This window comes from Leopardus geoffroyi, chromosome B1 (assembly GCF_018350155.1).
Source record: "Leopardus geoffroyi isolate Oge1 chromosome B1, O.geoffroyi_Oge1_pat1.0, whole genome shotgun sequence".
NCBI lineage: Eukaryota > Metazoa > Chordata > Mammalia > Carnivora > Felidae > Leopardus > Leopardus geoffroyi.
In genome coordinates this window covers 202051746-202070691 of record NC_059327.1, presented here as the reverse complement: position 1 = coordinate 202070691, position 18946 = coordinate 202051746, and the positions used below count along the sequence as shown (strand labels likewise).

Here is an 18946-nt window from a genome sequence, read left to right as displayed (position 1 = left end):
CTCCCGGAGGCTCCGGGTGAGAATCGAGAATCGTGTCCGGGCTTTTCCCGCTTCCGGACGTCCCTGCTCTCTGCCTCCATAGCTGGCGGTGCGGCGTCCCTGCGGCCTGCGCCCACGATCACACGGGTCTCTCTGACCTTCCTCTTCCCTGCCCCCTCTTTGGGGACCCTTGTGATTGCAGCCCCACCAACCTTAGCTGCCCCTGTGCCTTGCGCGTCTGCTGCTCGTGGCGGGACGGGTGTCTGGCCCTCGTTCCACAGACGAAGCTTCGGGGCCGGCCCTCCTGCAGCGGGGGCCCAGGGCGTGCAGACCACAGCCCCTTCTCCCGCACACGGTGCCGGCTCTCTGCCTCCCGGAGGCCCAGTGCTGCGTGCAGAGGCCTCCCCCAACACCCTGAGGGCAGATCGCACGCGGACCTGGCCAGCGCTGGCTTGCTTCATTCTGGAATCTCTCTGTCCTATCCCGCTGGTCTCCACAAGAATGCCCAGCAGTAAACAGCACGGAAACCTCACGTCCCCGAGATGGCAGATGGCAGGGACGGGCCGGGCCCGCCCCAGGCTGGGTCTGAGCAGACCAGCACCGGCTCCCAAAAGCGACGTGTCCACACCTGCGCCCTCTTCCGGGAACAACTCACTCCCGGGGTGGCTGTAAGGACGCATCACAAACAGGGGGGCTTAACCTAACAGAAAATATGTTCCCCCACTGTCTGGAAGCCGGAAGCCCAAAACCGAGGTGTGGGAGGGGTGCGCTCCCTCCAGAGCCTCCGGGGGAGGACCCTCCCTTGTCCCTTCCAGCTTCTGGTGGCTCCCGGGGCCCCGGGCTTGTGTCCACAGCTCTTCAACCTCTTCCCTGTCTTCACGTTGTCGCCTTTCTGGGCCCGTATCTCCTCTTCTGTCCCCAAAGGACATTCGTCACCGGATCTGGGGCCCAGCTGGACAATCCAGTGTGGTCTTGTCTCAAGGGCCTTCACTCAATGACAGCCGCAAAGACCCCTTTTCTAGATGGGGTCTCGGTCACACGTGCCGGGGACTGACATGGCCGTAGAGTTTTGGGGTCCCCATTCAGCCCACTACAATGGCTGCTCCCCCAACTATGGGCAGGGCTCTTCAGGGACAGGGACAAGACTGGGATCCCCTGAACCCCGTTCCTAGCCCAGCACAGAGACACCTTGGGACGGGACAGGCCGTGGAACGTGCCCCTGTCTGCGGCCCCCTGGCCCTGGTCGCCCTCCCCCTGCCACTGCCACTCGTGCTCTCTCCCCCAGCCGGCTGGGATGTGCAGCAGCTGTGAAGACGCCTTGCAGAACCGGGTCTGGGGGGGCCCAGCGGCCTCCCCGGAGGCTCTGCAGGGGAGGGACCTGGGGGGGGGGGCTCCTGCAAGTAGCTTCTAGCAAATGGCAGTGGGCCTGGGGCTGTGTTCCTCTGAGTCCTCTAGCGGGGACGTGAACCCTGACAAATGATTACAGTCATTACTTTCTCGGGGGAAAATGGTTCGTGCTGCTTGCTAACAGCTCAGAGGTGAACGCTGAGCCTTGGGTCTCTCTGGGAGGCCGCTTCCCAGGCCGAGAAACCCCACTGCCTGCCCCAGGCTCCCGCTGGCTCGCTGGCTCGCAGCAGGGACGCCCTCAGCCCTGCAGGCCTGGCAGACCCACCGTCCAGCAGTTACTGTAATTGGGGCACTTTCTCACGGGCGGGGGCTCCCCGAGGGCAAGGAAAGGAGGGAGAGCGAGAAGGTGAAAGACCGAGCTAGGGCGTGCTAGCTAGGAGTTTGGGGCCAAGCGTGGGGTGGACAGGCCCGGGCTGGTTCCGGATTCCTTGCTGATTCCCAGGTCTGTGCGGGCAGGTCGCTGACCTCTGAGCTTTGGGCTCCTGACTAGAAATGGGCTGAGTGGCCCCTGCCCAGCTCCAGTGTGGACTAGAGCAGAGGAGGGGACCGGCCGTGAGAGGCCGTCCAGGTGGGGAACAGCGTGACTGACGTCTGTGGCATCCAGGCACAGAATGAGATAGTGCAGGGTTGAGGCCCCCCGCGTGGGAGCCAGGAAGCCCCGCTCAGAGCCTCCGATCGGCCTCGGTGTCAGGGGACAGCAAGTGCAGGGGGAGACAGCTGAGGAGAGACCCCAGGGAGTGCACAGGGGGAGAGGCAGGGAGGCAGGGACGCTCGGGGGCTGAGACTGAGCAGGAGTCCCAGGCTCTGTCCCTCAGGCCAAACCCCGCCCTGCATGGGCGCACGCCGGGAATGGCTTTACAGATGGAGGCCTGCGATTGCGTCCGTGATGAGAACCGCGAACGCTGTTCCCCAATCAGCAAAATATCCCTCCCCAAAGCATCCTTCTTCTCTGTTGGTAGACCTGTATTACAAAGAAGTCATACCCCATCATTGGATTTTTAATTTCATCAGAAAGAGTAAGTCTGTCTCCTGCTCTAAACGCACCTACGTAGCATCTTCCTGGCCTGCGAAGCCTCAAATATCTGGTGCTTTACACTTTGCAGATATATCTGCAGACCTGAGATAGAGCATTAGCGACGGGGTGGGAGTAGCAGGGAAAAAGAGGGGAGGGGAGATGAGGGGAGGGAGGGGAGGGGAGAGGGGAGGGGGAGGGGAGAGGAGAGGGGGAGGGGAAGGGGAGAGGAAAAGAGGGGAGGGGAGAGGAGGGGAGATGAGAGGAGGGGAGGGGAGGAGAGAAGAGAGGGGAGGGGGGTGGAGTGGAGGGGAGGGGAGGAGAGAGGAGGGGAGGGGAGGGGAGGGGAGAAGAGAGAAGGGGAGAGGAGGAGAGGGAAGGGGAGAGGATGGAAGGGGAGGGGAGGGGAGGGGAGGGAAGGGGAGGGGAGGGAAGGGAGAGGAGGGAAGGGGAGGGGAGGGGAGGGGAGAGAAGTTGAGAGGAGAGGGGGAGGGGAAGGGGAGAGGAAGAGAGGGGAGGGGAGATGAGAGGAGGGGAGGGGAGGAGAGAAGAGAGGGGGAGGGGGGTGGAGAGGAGGGGAGGCGAGGGGAGAGGAGGGGAGGGGAGGGGAGGGGAGATGAGAGGAGGGGAGGGGAGGAGAGAAGAGAGGGGGAGGGGGGCAGAGTGGAGGGGAGGGGAGGAGAGAGGAGGGGAGGGGAGAGGAGGGGAGGGGAGAGGAGGGGAGGGGAGGGGAAAAGAGAGAAGGGGAGAGGAGGAGAGGGAAGGGGAGAGGAGGGAAGGGGAGGGGACGGGAGGGAAGGGGAGAGGAGGGAAGGGGAGGGTAGGGAAGGGGAGGGGAGAGGAGGGGAGAGGAGGGGAGGAGAGATGAGAGGAGGGGAGGGGAGGAGAGAAGAGAGGGGGAGGGGAGGGGAGAGGAGAGGGGAGGGGAGAGGAAGAACGGGGAGGGGAGAGGAGGGCAGGGGAGGGGAGGGGAGATGAGAGTAGGGGAGGGGAGGAGAGAAGAGAGGGGGAGGGGGGCAGCATGGAGGGGAGGGGAGGAGAGAGGGAGGGGAGGAGAGAGGAGGGGAGGAGAGAGGAGGGGAGGGGAGGGGAGAAGAGAGAAGGGGAGAGGAGGAGAGGGAAGGGGAGAGGAGGGAAGGGGAGGGGAGGGGAGGGAAGAGGAGGGGAGGGAAGGGGTGAGAAGTGGAGAGGAGGGGGGGAGAGAAAGGGAGGGGAGAGGAGGGGAGGGAAGTGGAGAGGAGAGGAAGGAGGGGAGTTGGAGGGGAAGGTAGGGGAGAGGAGGGAAGAAGAGTGGAGGAGACGGGAGGGGAGGGGAGGGGAGGGAAGAGAAGGGGAGGGGAGGGGAGAGGAGGAGAGGGGAAGGAAGAGGAGGGGAGGGGAGGGAAGAGAAGGGGAGGGGAGTGGAGAGGAGGGGAGGGGAAGGAAGAGGAGGGGAGGGGAGGGGAGGGGAGTGGAGAGGAGGGGAGGGGAGGAGAGGTGGAGTGGAGAAGAGGGGAGGGGAGGGGAGGGGATGGAGGAGGAGGGGAGGGGAGGGAGGAGGAGGGGAGAGGAGGCGAGGCGAGGGGAGGGGAGGGGAGGGGAGGGGAGATGAGAGGAGGGGAGAGGAGGAGAGAAGAGAGGGGGAGGGGTGCAGAGTGGAGGGGAGGGGAGGAGAGAGGAGGGGAGGGGAGAGGAGGGGAGGGGAGGGGAGAAGAGAGAAGGGGAGAGGAGGAGAGGGAAGGGGAGAGGAGGGAAGGGGAGGGGAGGGAAGGGGAGAGAAGTGGAGAGGAGAGGGGGGAGAGAAAGGGAGGGGAGAGGAGGGGAGGGAAGTGGAGAGGAGAGGAGGGAGGGGAGTTGGGAGGGGAAGGTAGGGGAGAGGAGGGAAGAAGAGTGGAGGAGACGGGAGGGGAGGGGAGGGGAGGGAAGAGAAGGGGAGGGGAGGGGAGAGGAGGAGAGGGGAAGGAAGAGGAGGGGAGGGGAGGGAAGAGAAGGGGAGGGGAGTGGAGGGGAGGGGAGGGGAAGGAAGAGGAGGGGAGGGGAGGGGAGTGGAGAGGAGGGGAGGGGAGGAGAGGAGGAGTGGAGGAGAGGGGAGGGGAGGGGATGGAGGAGGAGGGGAGGGGAGGGAGGAGGAGGGGAGAGGAGGTGAGGCGAGGGGAGGGGAGGGGAGTGGAGGGGAGGGGAGGGGAGATGAGAGGAGGGGAGGGGAGGAGAGAAGAGAGGGGGAGGGGGGCGGAAAGGAGGGGAGGGGAAGGGAGAGGAGGGGAGGGGAGGGGAGGGGAGGGCAGGGGAGATGAGAGGAGGGAAGGGGAGGAGAGAAGAGAGGGGGAGGGGGGCGGAGAGGAGGGGAGGGGAGGGGAGGGGAGAGGAGGGGAGGGGAGAGGAGGGGAGGGGAGGGGAGCGGAGGGGAGGGGAGAGGACAGAAGGGGAGGGGAGGTGAGAGGAGGGAAGGGGAGAGAAGGGGAGGGGAGGGGAAGGGAGAGGAGGGGAGGGGAGAGGAGGAGAGATGAGAGGAGGGGAGGGGAGGAGAGAAGAGAGGGGGAGGGGGGCGGAGAGGAGGGGAGGGGAGGGGAGAGGAGGGGAGGGGAGGAGAGAGGAGGGGAGGGGAGAGGAGGGGAGGGGAGAGGAGGGGAGGGGAGAGGAGGGGAGGGGAGGGGAGCGGAGGGGAGGGGAGGGGAGCGGAGGGGAGGGGAGAGGACAGAAGGGGAGGGGAGGCGAGAGGAGGGAAGGGGAGGGAAGAGAAGGGGAGGGGAGAGAAGGGGAGGGGAGGGGAAGGAAGAGGAGAGGAGGGGAGGGGAGGGGAGCAGAGGGGAGGGGCGAGGACAGAGGGGAGGGGAGGTGAGAGGGGGGAAGGGGAGGGAAGAGAAGGCGAGGGAAGAGAAGGGGAGGGGAGGGGAGAGGAGGAGAGGGGAAGGAAGAGGAGGGGAGGGGAGGGAAGAGAAGGGGAGGGGAGTGGAGAGGAGGGAAGGGGAAGGAAGAGGAGGGGAGGGGAGGGGAGGGGAGTGGAGAGGAGGGGAGGGGAGGAGAGGAGGAGTGGAGGAGAGGGGAGGGGAGGGAGGAGGAGGGGAGAGGAGGCGAGGCGAGGGGAGGGGAGGGGAGTGGAGGGGAGGGGAGGGGAGATGAGAGGAGGGGAGGGGAGGAGAGAAGAGAGGGGGAGGGGGGCGGAGAGGAGGGGAGGGGAGGGGAGGGGAGAGGAGGGGAGCGGAGGGGAGGGGAGAGGACAGAAGGGGAGGGGAGGCGAGAGGAGGGAAGGGGAGAGAAGGGGAGGGGAGGGGAAGGAAGAGGAGGGGAGGGGAGGGGAGGGAGCGAGGACGGGGGTGACACCTAACAGCCGGCTGAGGGCCCCAGGCGCCCCGGGTCCCTCCCTGGCGCCCACCTCGAGGATGTCGATGAGCACGCCGTCCTCGGCCTGCCGGGAGCTGCGCACGTCCTCCAGGACGAGCGAGTAGTGCACGCCGCGCGTGTCCGACTGGTACAGGTTGTAGGTGTCCGTCTGGTGCCACTCCTGAACCGCCACAAACACCTGGCTCTCGTCCGTGCTGATGATCTGCAGATCCTGGGGACGCGGCGGGGGAGAGCGCAGGTCAGCGGTGCAGAGGGGAGGTGGGGGTGGGGGAGTGAGCCTCGAGGGAGCGGGCAGGCCTGGGGTGCCGGGCATGGCTCTCTGGGAGCCATGCCGACCTAGGCCTTTCCAACCTGCTGCTGCCCTCAGCTCTGTGACCTTGGTCCGCCCCGGGTCTCTGTCTTCCCACCTGCAAAATGGGGGTGACGTTCCAGCCCTCCGGACTGGCTCGTGGGAGGGATGCCCTCAGGGGGGCTATCTGCCCGTCTCTCCCCGCCATGCACGCCGTGTACTCCCAGACGTCAGGAAGCACCCCGAGGGGTCACCTCTGCGAGGCAGGGGACGGGCCTCCCCTCCCCGGCCCATCCTGAGGGTCAGACCAGTCCTCCGTTGGTTCCTTTACTCAGCACATGTTCACAAGGCGCCGTTCATAAGGACCATAAGGTGCTGGTCCAGGCACTCGGGCTCAGCGGGGAGCCATGGGCGGGCTCTGCCCTCGGGAACATTCCCCCCCCCCCCCCGCCGCGGTGGGAGGACTGGGTTAAGTCACTCCCCAGTCCTCTCGAGGCTCAGCTCCAGGTTTTACAATTCAGAAGCAAAACAAAAACCCACTGATGTAAAAAGGAAGGAAAAGGGACCCAGGGCCACCCTTGGCCGCGCTTTTCTTTTCTCTCCCGGCCAGCGCCCAGTCCTGCGTGGGAGCCCCGTGAAAAGGGCCACTTCAAAGCCATAACAAGCTTTTACTCCCCGGCGGGAGCCGTTCCTTCCCTTCTACCACTCTGACTTTCATTACCCTGCTGGCAGTGCGGCTGCCCGGCTCTGCCGACGGGCGGATGAGGCCGGGTGAGGCCAGCCAGCTCCTGCAGAGGCGAGGCCGACCCCCGCCCCCGCCCAGTTTGGGGGTACACTTCTCTCTACGCCTTCTCATCTGCTATCAGGGCCGGCAGAGACAGAGGAAGCTGGTTTCTCTAAGAACGGGGGAGTCCCCGTTCGTCCACGGGACGTGGCCTCCAGTGAAAGACAAGATCTGGCCGCCCGGGGTAGGACGCAGGGCTGATGGCCCCCTGCCTGCCCTCCCGCGCAGCCCCCGAGAAGGGGCTTTGCAGAAAGGGGAGGCAGCGTTGTGAAGCATCGGGAGGTCCCCGGCAGCACGAGCTGGGGCCCTTTGTCTACACCGGAAATCTAACACGCGGAAATGACTGGAACCAAGAAGCTCGTCACCAGGCAGGGAGCGTCCATGCCACGGGACAGTGGCGGGGCACAGGGACAGACACACGCAGGACCCGGCACTACAAGCAAGTGGACCACTGCTCCCGTCTCCTGCCTCCCTTCCCCTATCTGTCGGCTCGCGGCCACAGGCCGAGCTGCACTGTGTCCACGGGGTTTGCGCAATCCGCCGCCCCAGCGGGGAAGGTGTTCCACGGGCCAGCGCTGCTGGGCCGAGCTCAGGCGGTGCTGGTGGCGATCACGTGGTAAGCGACGACATCTGCTGTGGCATTAATCCCAACCTCGTCTCCTCTGCACCTGGGTAAGCGCATTGGGGGAATGCTTACTATGATCTGGGAAACAAAGAAAAACGTAGGAAGTGGCCAGAAGTTGCCAGCAATGCCGTCCCTGGAGAGACCTGATCCCACCATTTAAAAATGTTCACTTTGGGGCGCCTGGGGGGCTCAGTCGGTTGAGCGTCCGACCTCGGCTCGGGTCATGATCTCGCGGTTTGTGAGTTCGAGTCCCGCGTCGGGCTCTGTGCCGACAGCTGGGAGCCTGGAGCCCGCTTCGGATTCTGAGTCTCCCTCTCTACCCCTTCCCAGCTCACACTCCGTCTGTCTCTCTCTCAACAATAAACATTTACAAAAATTTTTAAACAAAAATAAAAACGTTCACTTTCGGGCCTTTTCCACGTGTGATTCATAGGTTTTTCTTCCCACGTGCAGCGTCACTCAAGCATACACACTTTTTGATGACGGCATATTATCATCATTGTTGGGTGTACCACGTTTCACCGAAGCATTTCCCCACTGGCGAGCCATCCGCGTCTCCAACATTATGTGCAGGACGGTCGTGAACATCCCTAGACATAGGTCTCCGCCTCTCGGATCACATCCTGAACATAAATTCTAAGGGGAAGTTGTTGCATTGGAGAGTAAGAATGTTTTTAAAGCTCTTACACATGTTCCGTGACGTTCTGAGAGTTTATACGAATTCCTTCCCACCGGCCTGGCTAAAAGGATGCTCATTTCACGCCATGCATGCCGATATTGAGAATGGCCTTTAAAAAAAAATCTTTGCTGATTAGAGACCATGACAAAAGACCAGAGAGAAGAGATTAAAAAAAAAATGCAGTGTTTGCTCACATCTGGATTTATGTTATTCTATCTCTGAAAAGTTAGGAGCCAGAGAGACATGTGTTGACTCCATTTTCAAACAAAGGATGCGAAAAACTATCAGTTCTACGTACACGTCTGTAGACGTATTTGTAGATACATGTAGATGTGTCTGTCTCTGTGTTTGTACGGCCTGGAGAGAGACGTGGAAGGAAATACCAAAGTAGCCAATATTTGTTACCAGGTAGAATTAGGCTTGGTTGCATGTGACAGAAACTAGAAAAGAAAAGTTGGTTCAAACAAGCCAGCTCCTTCCTCCCCCATGTAAAAACGTCTGCAGGTGCACGGTCTGGTATGGAAGTTCTAACATGTCACCAGGGACAGAGGCTCCTCCTGGGTCATCATCCCGCTGTCCCACGACATGGCCCTCGTCCTCATGGTTCACGACGATGGTCAGAGTTGCGGCCATCATGCTGACGTGCGAGCAGCAGGAAGGAGGAAGGAAAGAGGGAGACAGAGGCTTGCCTTTAGAGGGGGGCTCTGAGAAGTCTCCCACGGCAACCCCACTTCCGTACGTGGCGGCCAGACGTTAGCGACGTGACCACGTGTTCGCTGCAAGGGGAGCTGGGAAATGTGGTCTTGTGCTGGGAAGCAATGTGCCAGCTAAAAGTGGGGGGTTGTTAAAGCAGAGGCTCAGGGGAAGAATGGGTACTGAGAAGTCTCTACGAGTTACACCCCTGTTACCTTGAGGGACAAAGAGGCAAGACTGTTGCGGAAACAGGGAATGGGGAGGCCAGAAGGTAGAAACAGTGTATATGCCTGTAGTGTTTCTTTAAATGGCTTTCCTGCCCCCTCTCGGTCCCCTGTCCTTCTGGGACACCCACACACATACGTTGGTCACTTGCTGCTGTCCCACTGGTGTGCCTCTCCTCAACCCATCTTCCTTCCCCTCCCTCAGACTCCGTAACGTCAACGGTCCTACCTGGGAGTCTTCCTTCTGTCTGTTCAAACCTCCCTCCGAGCCACCTCGTGAATTTTGCATTTCCAATGTTGTCCCTCCTAGCCACAGAATTTATTTTTGGTTCCTTTTCATGTTTTCTATTTCTTGGTTATTTCTATTTTGCTCATCTTTACATTGTTTCCTTGACCCGCTTCATGGTTTCCCTCTCTTTGAGCGTCTTTGGGACAATTGTATTAAAGTCTTTGTCTGGTAGGTTTGCCATCTGGTATTCTCAGGGACAGCTTCTGTCGCTTTCTCCTTTGATCGGATCGTACGTTTTTTATGCCTTGTAATTTGTTGTTGTTGAAAACTGGACACTGGAAATTAATAATGTGCTAACTCTGGAAACCAGATTCTCTCCCTTCCTTGGGTTTGGTTTTCTGTTTCTGTACCAGGGATCCGTCGGAGCTAAAAAGTTAAGTTCTTCTCAGATCTTTTGTGAGGCTGAGCCATTCCCCTGGGGCATGCACGGTGACTTTTGTAAACTCCAACAGGCGTGTGGTTGCTTGTGAGTGTCGTAGTCCCTAAATCTCTGCTTCCAAAAGGGGACAAGAGGGGACACAGAAGAGGGTGGGGGCTGGAAGCAGGCTCTGGCCCGCTGCTGGCTGCAGTGACGGCTTCCCGCCAGGATGCTGCAGCTCCGTGATGAGAAGCAGCCATCAACTCCCAGCACAGACCCCCAGGATTGGGAGAACGGGGTCCCCATGGCCATCCTGGCTCCCAGTGTCCACGCTGCTCACGCGAGCCCTGTCTCCTGCCACGAGGCTGCGGCGGGCGGGGTGGTGGGGTGGCTGCTATCACGGAAGAGCCAAAATTGCAGAAACGAGCCTGGATTCACTATCCACACGGTCGCCTGGACGCCGCAAGCCTCCGAACAGACCCCAGAGTTCCAACACAGCTGCACCATGAGATGCCCCGGAGCCACCGGCGTCCAAGTGGGAAGACGCAGGGCTGGCACTTCCGGCCCCTCCCCCGGCCCCGTGGCCTTCGTTCTTACGCTTCGTGCTTTCATTTTGTTTTATAAAGGTTATTACAAATAAAAGGCTATTTTATTTGGAAGTAAATTTGCATTTGCTTTATGCTTATGAAAGGTTGCACATAACTGATGGTCTTTTGGATTTCTCTCCTCTTGTCTGTTTATAGCCTTTGTCTATTTATTTTTTCTGTTAAGGAAGGTGGTATTTTTTTTTTTTTTTTTTTTAATCATTACAAGTAAATAATTCAAGCAAAGGGCGCTGGCACGCCTAATCAAGCCTGGTCGCCTTTTGTGGTTTCGCAGGCAGGTGAAAGGAAAGTCGCGTGGTACCAGTCACGCCGTTTAAAGTACAAGGAATGTGGAAAGAAGGGACACGACACAAAAAATCTGGCCGAGCTCTGTTGAAACCGGTCTGTTCCGACTTTGCCGGTGGCAAGGTGGAACCTTTTAGGAAGCAGCCCAGCTGCACAAATATTTAAATCCGTTGTCTAGAAGTTCTTCTTAGACTTGAACTTGAGAAAATAAAGACATACCCGCAGGCACAATAGGTAAGCATCGCCGCCTTGTTGGAAACGACCAAGGGCCCAACCACAGAAATGTGGCTTAAACGAGGTACGGTCTCCTCCACGGGCAGCTCTACAGTCACTGACAGTGGGTCTCCGGCACCATCCCGGGAAAATTTTCATGATATCACGTCGGCTGTACACGGAATGCCTGCTCTGATTCAGCTACGCGGAAGTCACTGGGGCATGTGGCCAAGGACTGTAAGAAGAACCAAACAGGGGCCAGGCGGACGGGATGGGGATGGGGGACAGGGGGACAGGATGGGGGACAGGGATGGGGGGCGGGGACGGGGGAAGGGGGACTGGCACAGGGGCTGGGTAACCGGGGAGGGAGCCTCCTCTCTGCTCTAATTTCTATTGCCTTCCTGATGTTTCTACAGCAATTAAAAGGGGGGAAAACGGAGCTGGTTTGAGGGGAGGAAACAGACAGGAGCTACAAATTCATCATGAAACAACACAATCTGATTAGGAAATTCCACTGGCCGGTTCTACAGATTGTTGGTGGGAAACCCTGGGGTCTGGCTGCGCCCCTGAATTTGGTGAAGAGGAAACAGGCCTGCTGTCTGTCTGGGCAAAGTGCTCCAACATGATACAAGGTCTTCACCCCGCAGGGCACCAGGGGGGCAGGGAGTGCTCCCTGAGGGCAACCCAGTTCACCCATCGTCCTCAACCGCCTGTCACCGGGTCCCGGGCACGGCCCCGAGGCAGCGTAGTCCGTGCCCGTGCAAAAGCCACGATGCGAACGGGCACCTGGTCTCCCCTTGAAACCGATCGCACGGAGGCACGTACGTGTCGCATTTCTGCCGCCCACTTGGGATGCGAGGGCCGTGTCTCCCATCACAGCCTCGCGATTCTTTCCGACGGCCCCTTTTCCCACAGAAATGGGGAAGAAGGAAGCTAGCAGGTAACGTTACCCTTAAGGTCCTGCGGGGGGACACGAGGACCCCACCGACGACTTTGAGAAACACACGCTTCATCACCCCCACCCCCTCCCCGGGCAGGCAAGGACTCCGAGGTCCAGGAGGCGCGGCCAGAGCTCAAGGTCACGGAGGTCATGACTTGTGGCGTAGGCTGACAACTCCTTCAGACGTGGCCTGGCTGCTGGTCCAGCCACCCCCGGCCCCGGAGAGGGTCAGAAACCGCCCACAGTCCCAGTGTCACAGGGGAGCAGGGAGGGGCCGGGCATCCACCTAAGCCCTCCTTGCCTGGTGTCCCCCTCCCCAACTCCAGGGCACAGGGCCACGACACAGGAGGCTTCTGATGCTGCTGCAGTCCCGGGGGAGGAGGGAGGAAGAGCCTCAGAAGCTGAAAAGGCCCCCTCACTCCCCAGGGACGACACCAACCAACCCATCTGCCCTTAATGAAACCATTAGCTTTTCATTTACGGACTCAGCCAAGCCTGGAGTTAATCTATGCAACTCGTTCCTTTTCGCTCTGTCTTTTCTTTTCCATTTTCCCCCTTTTCTTTTATCAAGAAGTTTGAAAAAGTTTTCTTATAGCTTAAAAAAACCCAAGTATTTTTCTCATTCATGGCTCAGGAGAGGTGTTCTGGTGCCCCGCGCAGCACAGCACAGGTGCGGAGGACTTTACAGCAATGCACAGAACCCCACAGCAAAGATCTCGTCTCCTCACCATCCTCTGCCTTACAGCCAGGCTCCCTCCTGCCCCAGGGCCTTTGCACAAGCCCAGCCCGCCACCTGGGCAGCTTTCCCACGACCTTTAGACTTCAGAGGAAATGTCCCCTCAGGGAAGTCCCCCCACTTCCTCACCCTCTGTCTCTGCCTCTCCCCCCCTCACAGTGCAGAGCACAGCCTGCAACTATGTTGGACATTTGCCTGTTTCCTCTCTGAAAACCCCACGAGAGCAGGAACTGGGGTATCTGTTCCACAGCTGTAGCATCAGATCCCAGCTTATACTTGATGCTCAATAAATACGTGTGGGAGAACGGCTGCTCCAGTCTGCGCCTCTAAATTATAAGCACCGAGGATAGAGGTCTGCGAAGCGGGCCATCCGATGTCCTCTGGGGGGGAGATGTGGCATGAGGCTGGTCTCAGACTCACAGGGACCTGGGTTGAGACCAGCTTCGGTTTCTCACCAGCTGTGTGACCTCAGACAGGTTACTGAGCCTCTCTGAATGTCAACCAGAGATTTGAAATGGGATGGGAATACCACCAGCGGGGGGGGGGGGTGGTGGGGGGGCACGGTGGAGTCTGGCCCTGAGGCAGGGCTGGGGGGGCAGGGTCTAGGCCGCCCCCACCCCCCCTCCCTGCCTGCCCAGCAAAGGGGAAGGAAGTGGCATTAACTGAGCACCCGTAGCCATACCAGGCGGCTGGAATGCAGAGGTGAGTAGAGCAGAAACTGCCCCGTGCCTGCAAACCCAGATGAAAGGAGGAGATGGGTGTGGGGGACCCCCAGCTCCCTGAGGTCGGGAGGAGGCCCTAAGACCGGGTGGAGCGGGGCGCACGTGAGGCCGGAGCGGACAGCGTGCGAGGGGAGTGGCCGCAGGAGGCACAGCCACACTGGCAGACGGGGGCAGCGCGGGTTGGGACCTGGCCACGGGGCCGGGCACGGGGGACCCCTCTTACCTGTGGCAGCGCGTACTTTGGAAGCTTCATCAGGACAAACTCGTTGCGACGGTAAGAGACGTAATATTTGGTCCGGTTTGTCGCGGTGGCCTAATGGGACGGAAGAAGACAAACCCAGGGAGCCGTTGCAGTCAAGCCGGGCCACGAGCGGACGAGTGGGACGCTCTAAATCGCGCGTCAGCTGGTGAGAACGCCCCGTGACTTTGCTCACACCTGCTCTGCGCGAGATGGAAAGACTCGTCCTCCTCCTTCAAAGCCCGACACCACACGTCCACCCTCTGGGACGTCTTCTCCACCTCCGTCTGTGAGAACCAACCTCTGTCCCCACGCTCTCCCAGCACCCGTTTCCCTATATCCAAGCGACGGAAGGTGGAGGGGGTTCTCTGCCCCAGAACTCCTCTTCGGGAGGGTGCACGGAGGGCCACCGGGGGGAGGACGGGACTGGCCAAAGGCGAGCTCAAGCCACGAGAGACGACCAGTGAAGCGCGAGGCATGAGCCGCGGAACAGGAGGCAACGCTCGCTGAGGCCGCCCGCACACTGTGCTCGTTTCCGTCTCGAAGATGAGAAAACCGAAGCACAGAGATAGTGAGTTGTCTTCCGTGGGAGACGACAGGAGAGCCAGGAAAGGAGAGGCTCTTTAGGGGATGGGGCAAGGAGAAGAGTGGGGGGGGGGGAGAGGGGCAGGGGGGGCAGCTGCCGGACGAGGGCAGAGGGCGGTGGCCGGGGGGACGATGGGTGACATCTACGTCTCACCGTATGTGCGTGCCTGTGGGTGTGCACCCATGCACGTGTGTGAGTGTGAACGTGTGACCCCCCGGGTGTGTTCACCGTGTGCATGCACGTGGGGGGGTGTCTTCTATGCCTGAGTGAGCACGAGTTGTGTGTGTTTGTGTGTGTGTGTGTGTGCGCAGGTGTATGTACATGGCAATGCAGGTCACTGCTTAGGAGCATAGGCCACCATGCGTCACTGGCCGGGCTCGAATGCCAGCCCCGCCATCTGTAAACCAGGTGGCCTTGGGAGAGTTTTTCTGAGCCTCGGTTTCCCCGCTATAAACGAGGAGGGCAGTATCAGAAACTACGCGATGGGGCAGTCATGGGGAGCAGGATCCGGGAAGCATGTGGGGCGGCCCCAAGGCCCCAGGAGGACTCAAAGAGCTACTGGAATTATTATTACTAATCAACAAACTATAACAGGCTCACAATGTGCAAAGCATCATGACTACAAGAATGAAGAGATTTCTCTAGACAATTCTATCCTGAGGGCAAGGCTCTGTGCGGTCTGCGGTGGTCTGGCCCTCAGGGCCCCCAGAGCAGGGAGTATTGGGATGGGGGACGCGTGGGGGTCCTGGGAGCTCAGAGAGAGAGTGCACTGGGGTGGGAGAGGCCAGGCGGACTTCCTGGAGGAGGAGATAGCACTCTGCTTCCTCAGAAAGAAGAGCCAAGCAGCCCAGAGACAGACCTGCTTAGCAGGTGGGGGAGGACTCTGGAGAGAGTGGCTGAGAGAGGTCGGTGCCCCTTCTCAGAGCCCTGTCTGCCAGCCGCTGAGCTCCCCCAGTGGAGCAGAAGGCAGGGCCGGGCTTGGCGGCCCTCTTGGCCTCGAGAAGTTCAGGTTCACTGGGGAGCCCTGTGGGCGGATGCTCAGCCAGCCAGGGCGGGCCAGGCCCATTTCTGCCAGGAGCTGGTGGTGAAGACAGCGGGGTCTTCTGGGGCCCCGGTGCAGAAAGAAGGAGGCCTGCAGACATGGTGACCTTCCTCATCCACCGGCCGTGGGGGGAGGGGGCTTGTGGGGCGGGCAGAACCGCCAGTATCCCTGAGATGTGAATGCGACTTTTAACCCAGAGAACAGAATGCACTAAACACAGCCACATCCTTCATACAGGAGTCTGCCCCCCGCCCCCGGGTGCCACAGCGTTTCTTCCCCAAATGGCAGGTCACCGGCCACATCCAGCAGGCCCTCTCCCACGTGAACGCAGCTGGCGTCCGTCCCAGGCCTCCAGGCGGCCAGGACCTGTCACGCCCATTTTATGGGTCAGCAAGTAGAGGCTCTGAGGTGGAATGATGGCTCTTCCCAAAGCCAGCCGTGGCACCATTAGGTTCGGACCCCCACCTGTCTGTCCCCTGCAAAGGAACCAGCACCAAGAGCCGCTCAGCACCTCCAGGGGGGACCCAGGAGGCGGACTTTCAGGTTCATCACATACTTTGTTGGTGGTGAGGGCTGGTGGGAGGGGCCGCCAGGCACCTGCCGGGTCCTCTGAGGTCCAAGAAGGCAGGGAAGAGAGTAGTAGAGCAGGGGAGGCAGGACTAGCTCAAACCCGCCCAAGATCAGTCTGCAGGGGAGCAGCGTCCCCGCGACCTCCAAGTTGGGGGTTAAGACAGCTTTTCTGGGCAGCTTTGGAGAAAGATGGGAACCAGAGCAGGACAGGAGGCAGATGGACGTCTGCGGCCCCTGACGGCCTGAGCAGGTGCTGGGGGCCACCGGTGCCCCTGTCCCACATCGACAGTGTCACCGGTCACTGGTCAGACCAGGCCACCATGACCGTGAGGAGCAGAGACCAAGCCCCAGCTGCAGTCCCGTCCGAGCTCAGGCAGAGCAAACCCCAGGGACGAGCAGGTGCCCCGACTGTGGTGAGCGGGGACTGCTTCTTCTCCCACCTTCCATGTGGCCTGGTTGAGCCCCGCTCCTTACAGATCAGATCTATCCATACGCTCGTGCGCAGCAAGCCCCGGTGTCCTTGTGTGGACGAGGCAGCTGCGGTGACGAAACGTCCCCGAGACAGGGCAAAGAGGAGGCTGAGTGCGGAGGGAGCCTTGGCATTTATCTCGTGGGGCCCCAGGGGGCAGGACAGGGGCTCCCAGATGAGAGTAAAGCCAACACTTTGTGCCAGAATGAACTTTCTAAAGGTCTGAGCTATCCAGGAGGGGGACAGGCTGGTTTTGAAGGAGTGAGCTCCTCATCAGGAGAAGGAATCAAGAAGCGGTATGATCGGTTATTCACTGGAGTTTCTGAATGGTCAGACCACATGGTTCTTAAGGGTGGTCCCAGCCGTGACCTGAGGAACCCACGTGTACGGGCAATGACCAGACAGCCCCTATCAGTCCCAAAGTCAGCGGAACCAACAGGAGCAAACTGGGCTTGGGCTCGGGGCCCCCGAGCCGTGGGAGGTTGCTGACGGGCCGAGGCGGGGAGGGGCAGGGAGCTGCATCCCTGCCTCAAGGCTGTGGCTTTGCGGGGCCCTGGTGGGGGGTGCCAGCAGCACGCGGTGAACGAAGTAGCCTTGGAAGGAAAAGAGCCATCTTCTCGCCTCCCGTCCGAGCGACTGTATCTCCCCCAGCGTGGCTGACGCTCCATGCCACCTGCTGCCCGTTGGCAGAGGCCCAGCCGCAGCCTTACCTTAAAGAAGATGTAGTCGTCCTGCACGGTCAGAGAACTGTGGTCAATGCGGCCTGGGAACAAAGCCGTCAGCGTCTGATCGGAGCAGTTGTGGATCTGGCAGGCGACGTAGCGAAACCCTGCGGGAGATAAGAGGCAGCACTCGGCGCAGGAAACCTCAAACTCCCAGACTCTTGCCGAAGGACGCGTCAGACACAGCCTCAGATGCGATGCAACGCCGACCCGTTCTTGGCTCCGTCGGATAGCACGGCTGCGGGTTTGGCTTGCGGGTCTGAGTCTCAGGGGGCCCGTCCTGTGGCTGCACCTGCCGCTGAGAGGTGGCCCCTTACGCCTGGCGCGCTTTGCATCCTCCAGACTGTGCTGTCGTGGCCCCATCTTACGGAGGAGGAAACTGAGGCAGAGAGGGAGGTTGGGGAGCGTGTCTAAAGCTGGGCCACCCGGCCTGCCGCCAGCTTCTCGGAAGGGACGAGCCACGCCTGCTCCTCTGGGGGGTCGTCTACAGACGCTTTCATGCCACAATGGCAGAAAACCCGAGGGCCGCCGAGCTGACCCCTGATGGGGAATGTCCGCTGACCCCGGGCTAAAGTCGTGCGGGCGGGTGAGTGCCCACCTTCCGCTCACTGCTTCATGCCATAGCGCACCCCCAACTTAAGTGTCCTAGCCTGCTTCTGTCTCACTGGGAGAAGGACCTCAGACTGGCCCAGACAGAGAGCCCCAGCCCAGGGGCCTGCGCTGGGCAGGTGCACTCACCCACAGAAGGGCAGCACGGGGCCACGGTGGGTACCCACAGCGCCCGTCGTGGCACCGGCCCCCTCCTGCCCCCCGGAGCCTCCCCTACCTAAACAGGGGTACGTGTGGGTGGGACTCAAGTGTCCTTTCTTCCCCTAACCTCAGGCGAACGCTCTCCTCCCTTCGCAAACGCTTACGGTCAGGCAAAATCGAACGCACACTTTGCCAGGCGGCTGCTGTTTTTACTCCGCATCCTGTTTTCCCAGGGTTTGGGGGTCCCGCGAAATGGTGCAGGGGGGCCCGAGCCTATGCCAGAGGCGCTCTTTGTTCCAACTTGCGGGGCAGGAGCAGGGTTTAACCGCGGACACCAAAGTGGAGCCCACGAGGGCGTTCCGGGTCATCAGCGCCTTTGGGGCACATCCTGCCACGGCCCTGGTGGCTGGACAGCGTGGACAGGGCCGAGGGGCTGGGCTCGGGGCCAGGAAGACCCCATGCCCGCCTCAGCAGCGGGGGTGAACTCGGTTATAGTTGCTCTGCTCCAGCAGAGCTGAGGATTAATGCCAGCCTCCAAGAGTCGGCGGGGGCCCAGGGAGACAGCGGCACACGGGGGACCCACAGTCAGCCACGGCTGTGCCACTGCCCACCCGCTCCTGAATCCCGTCCACGTCCCCGCCAAACGGGCTGGTCGCTCCCTGCGGGCGGCACTGAATTTCCTGTCCTGGACTCGCCTGCTGGACATGCGGTGGGAACACTCACCCGGGTCTGACTCGAAGTCACCACCCAGCTCACACCGCCGTTCACGGGCTCACACCCTCACCCACTCACCCACTCGCACACCCACTCACTCACAGTGGCCCTGCAGCTGCCCTGGCCGCTGGCATTTGACCATGTGCTTATTTACTCGGCAGATCCGCTGGGGACACAGAGGCGAATCAATCAGACCCACCCGGTCCCCACAGAGCTGTGACGGCAGCCCAGGCCCCGAGAAGGTGGCCGGCAGGGAAGGTGGTCTAAGGACAGTAAGAACCCCGAGATGGAGAAATGTGGTCGAGCGCTCCCAGTAGGGGCGGGGCCAGCAGGGGCGGGGCCAGCTGGCAAGGCGAGCCTGGAGAGTGACCCCCTGGTAGGGGCGGGGCCAGCTGGCAAGGCGAGCCTGGGGAGTGACCCCCTGGTAGGGGCGGGGCCAGCTGGCAAGGCGAGCCTGGGGAGTGACCCCCTGGTAGGGGCGGGGCCAGCTGGCAAGGCGAGCCTGGGGAGTGACCCCCTGGTAGGGGCGGGGCCAGCTGGCAAGGCGAGCCTGGGGAGTGACCCCCTGGTAGGGGCGGGGCCAGCTGGCAAGGCGAGCCTGGGGAGTGACCCCCTGGTAGGGGCGGGGCCAGCTGGCAAGGCGAGCCTGGGGAGTGACCCCCTGGTAGGGGCGGGGCCAGCTGGCAAGGCGAGC

General features: G+C 61.1%; 1 protein-coding gene across 1 annotated transcript in view; it reads right to left on the bottom strand.

The window, feature by feature from the left end:
• SORCS2 (sortilin related VPS10 domain containing receptor 2) overlaps positions 1-18946 on the bottom strand; it is a 463121-nt gene that overhangs the window by 51993 nt on the left and 392182 nt on the right. The window contains 3 exon segments of the mRNA XM_045474649.1: positions 5751-5930; positions 13385-13474; positions 16777-16895. Of these exon segments, the coding sequence (XP_045330605.1) occupies positions 5751-5930; positions 13385-13474; positions 16777-16895 (389 nt within the window).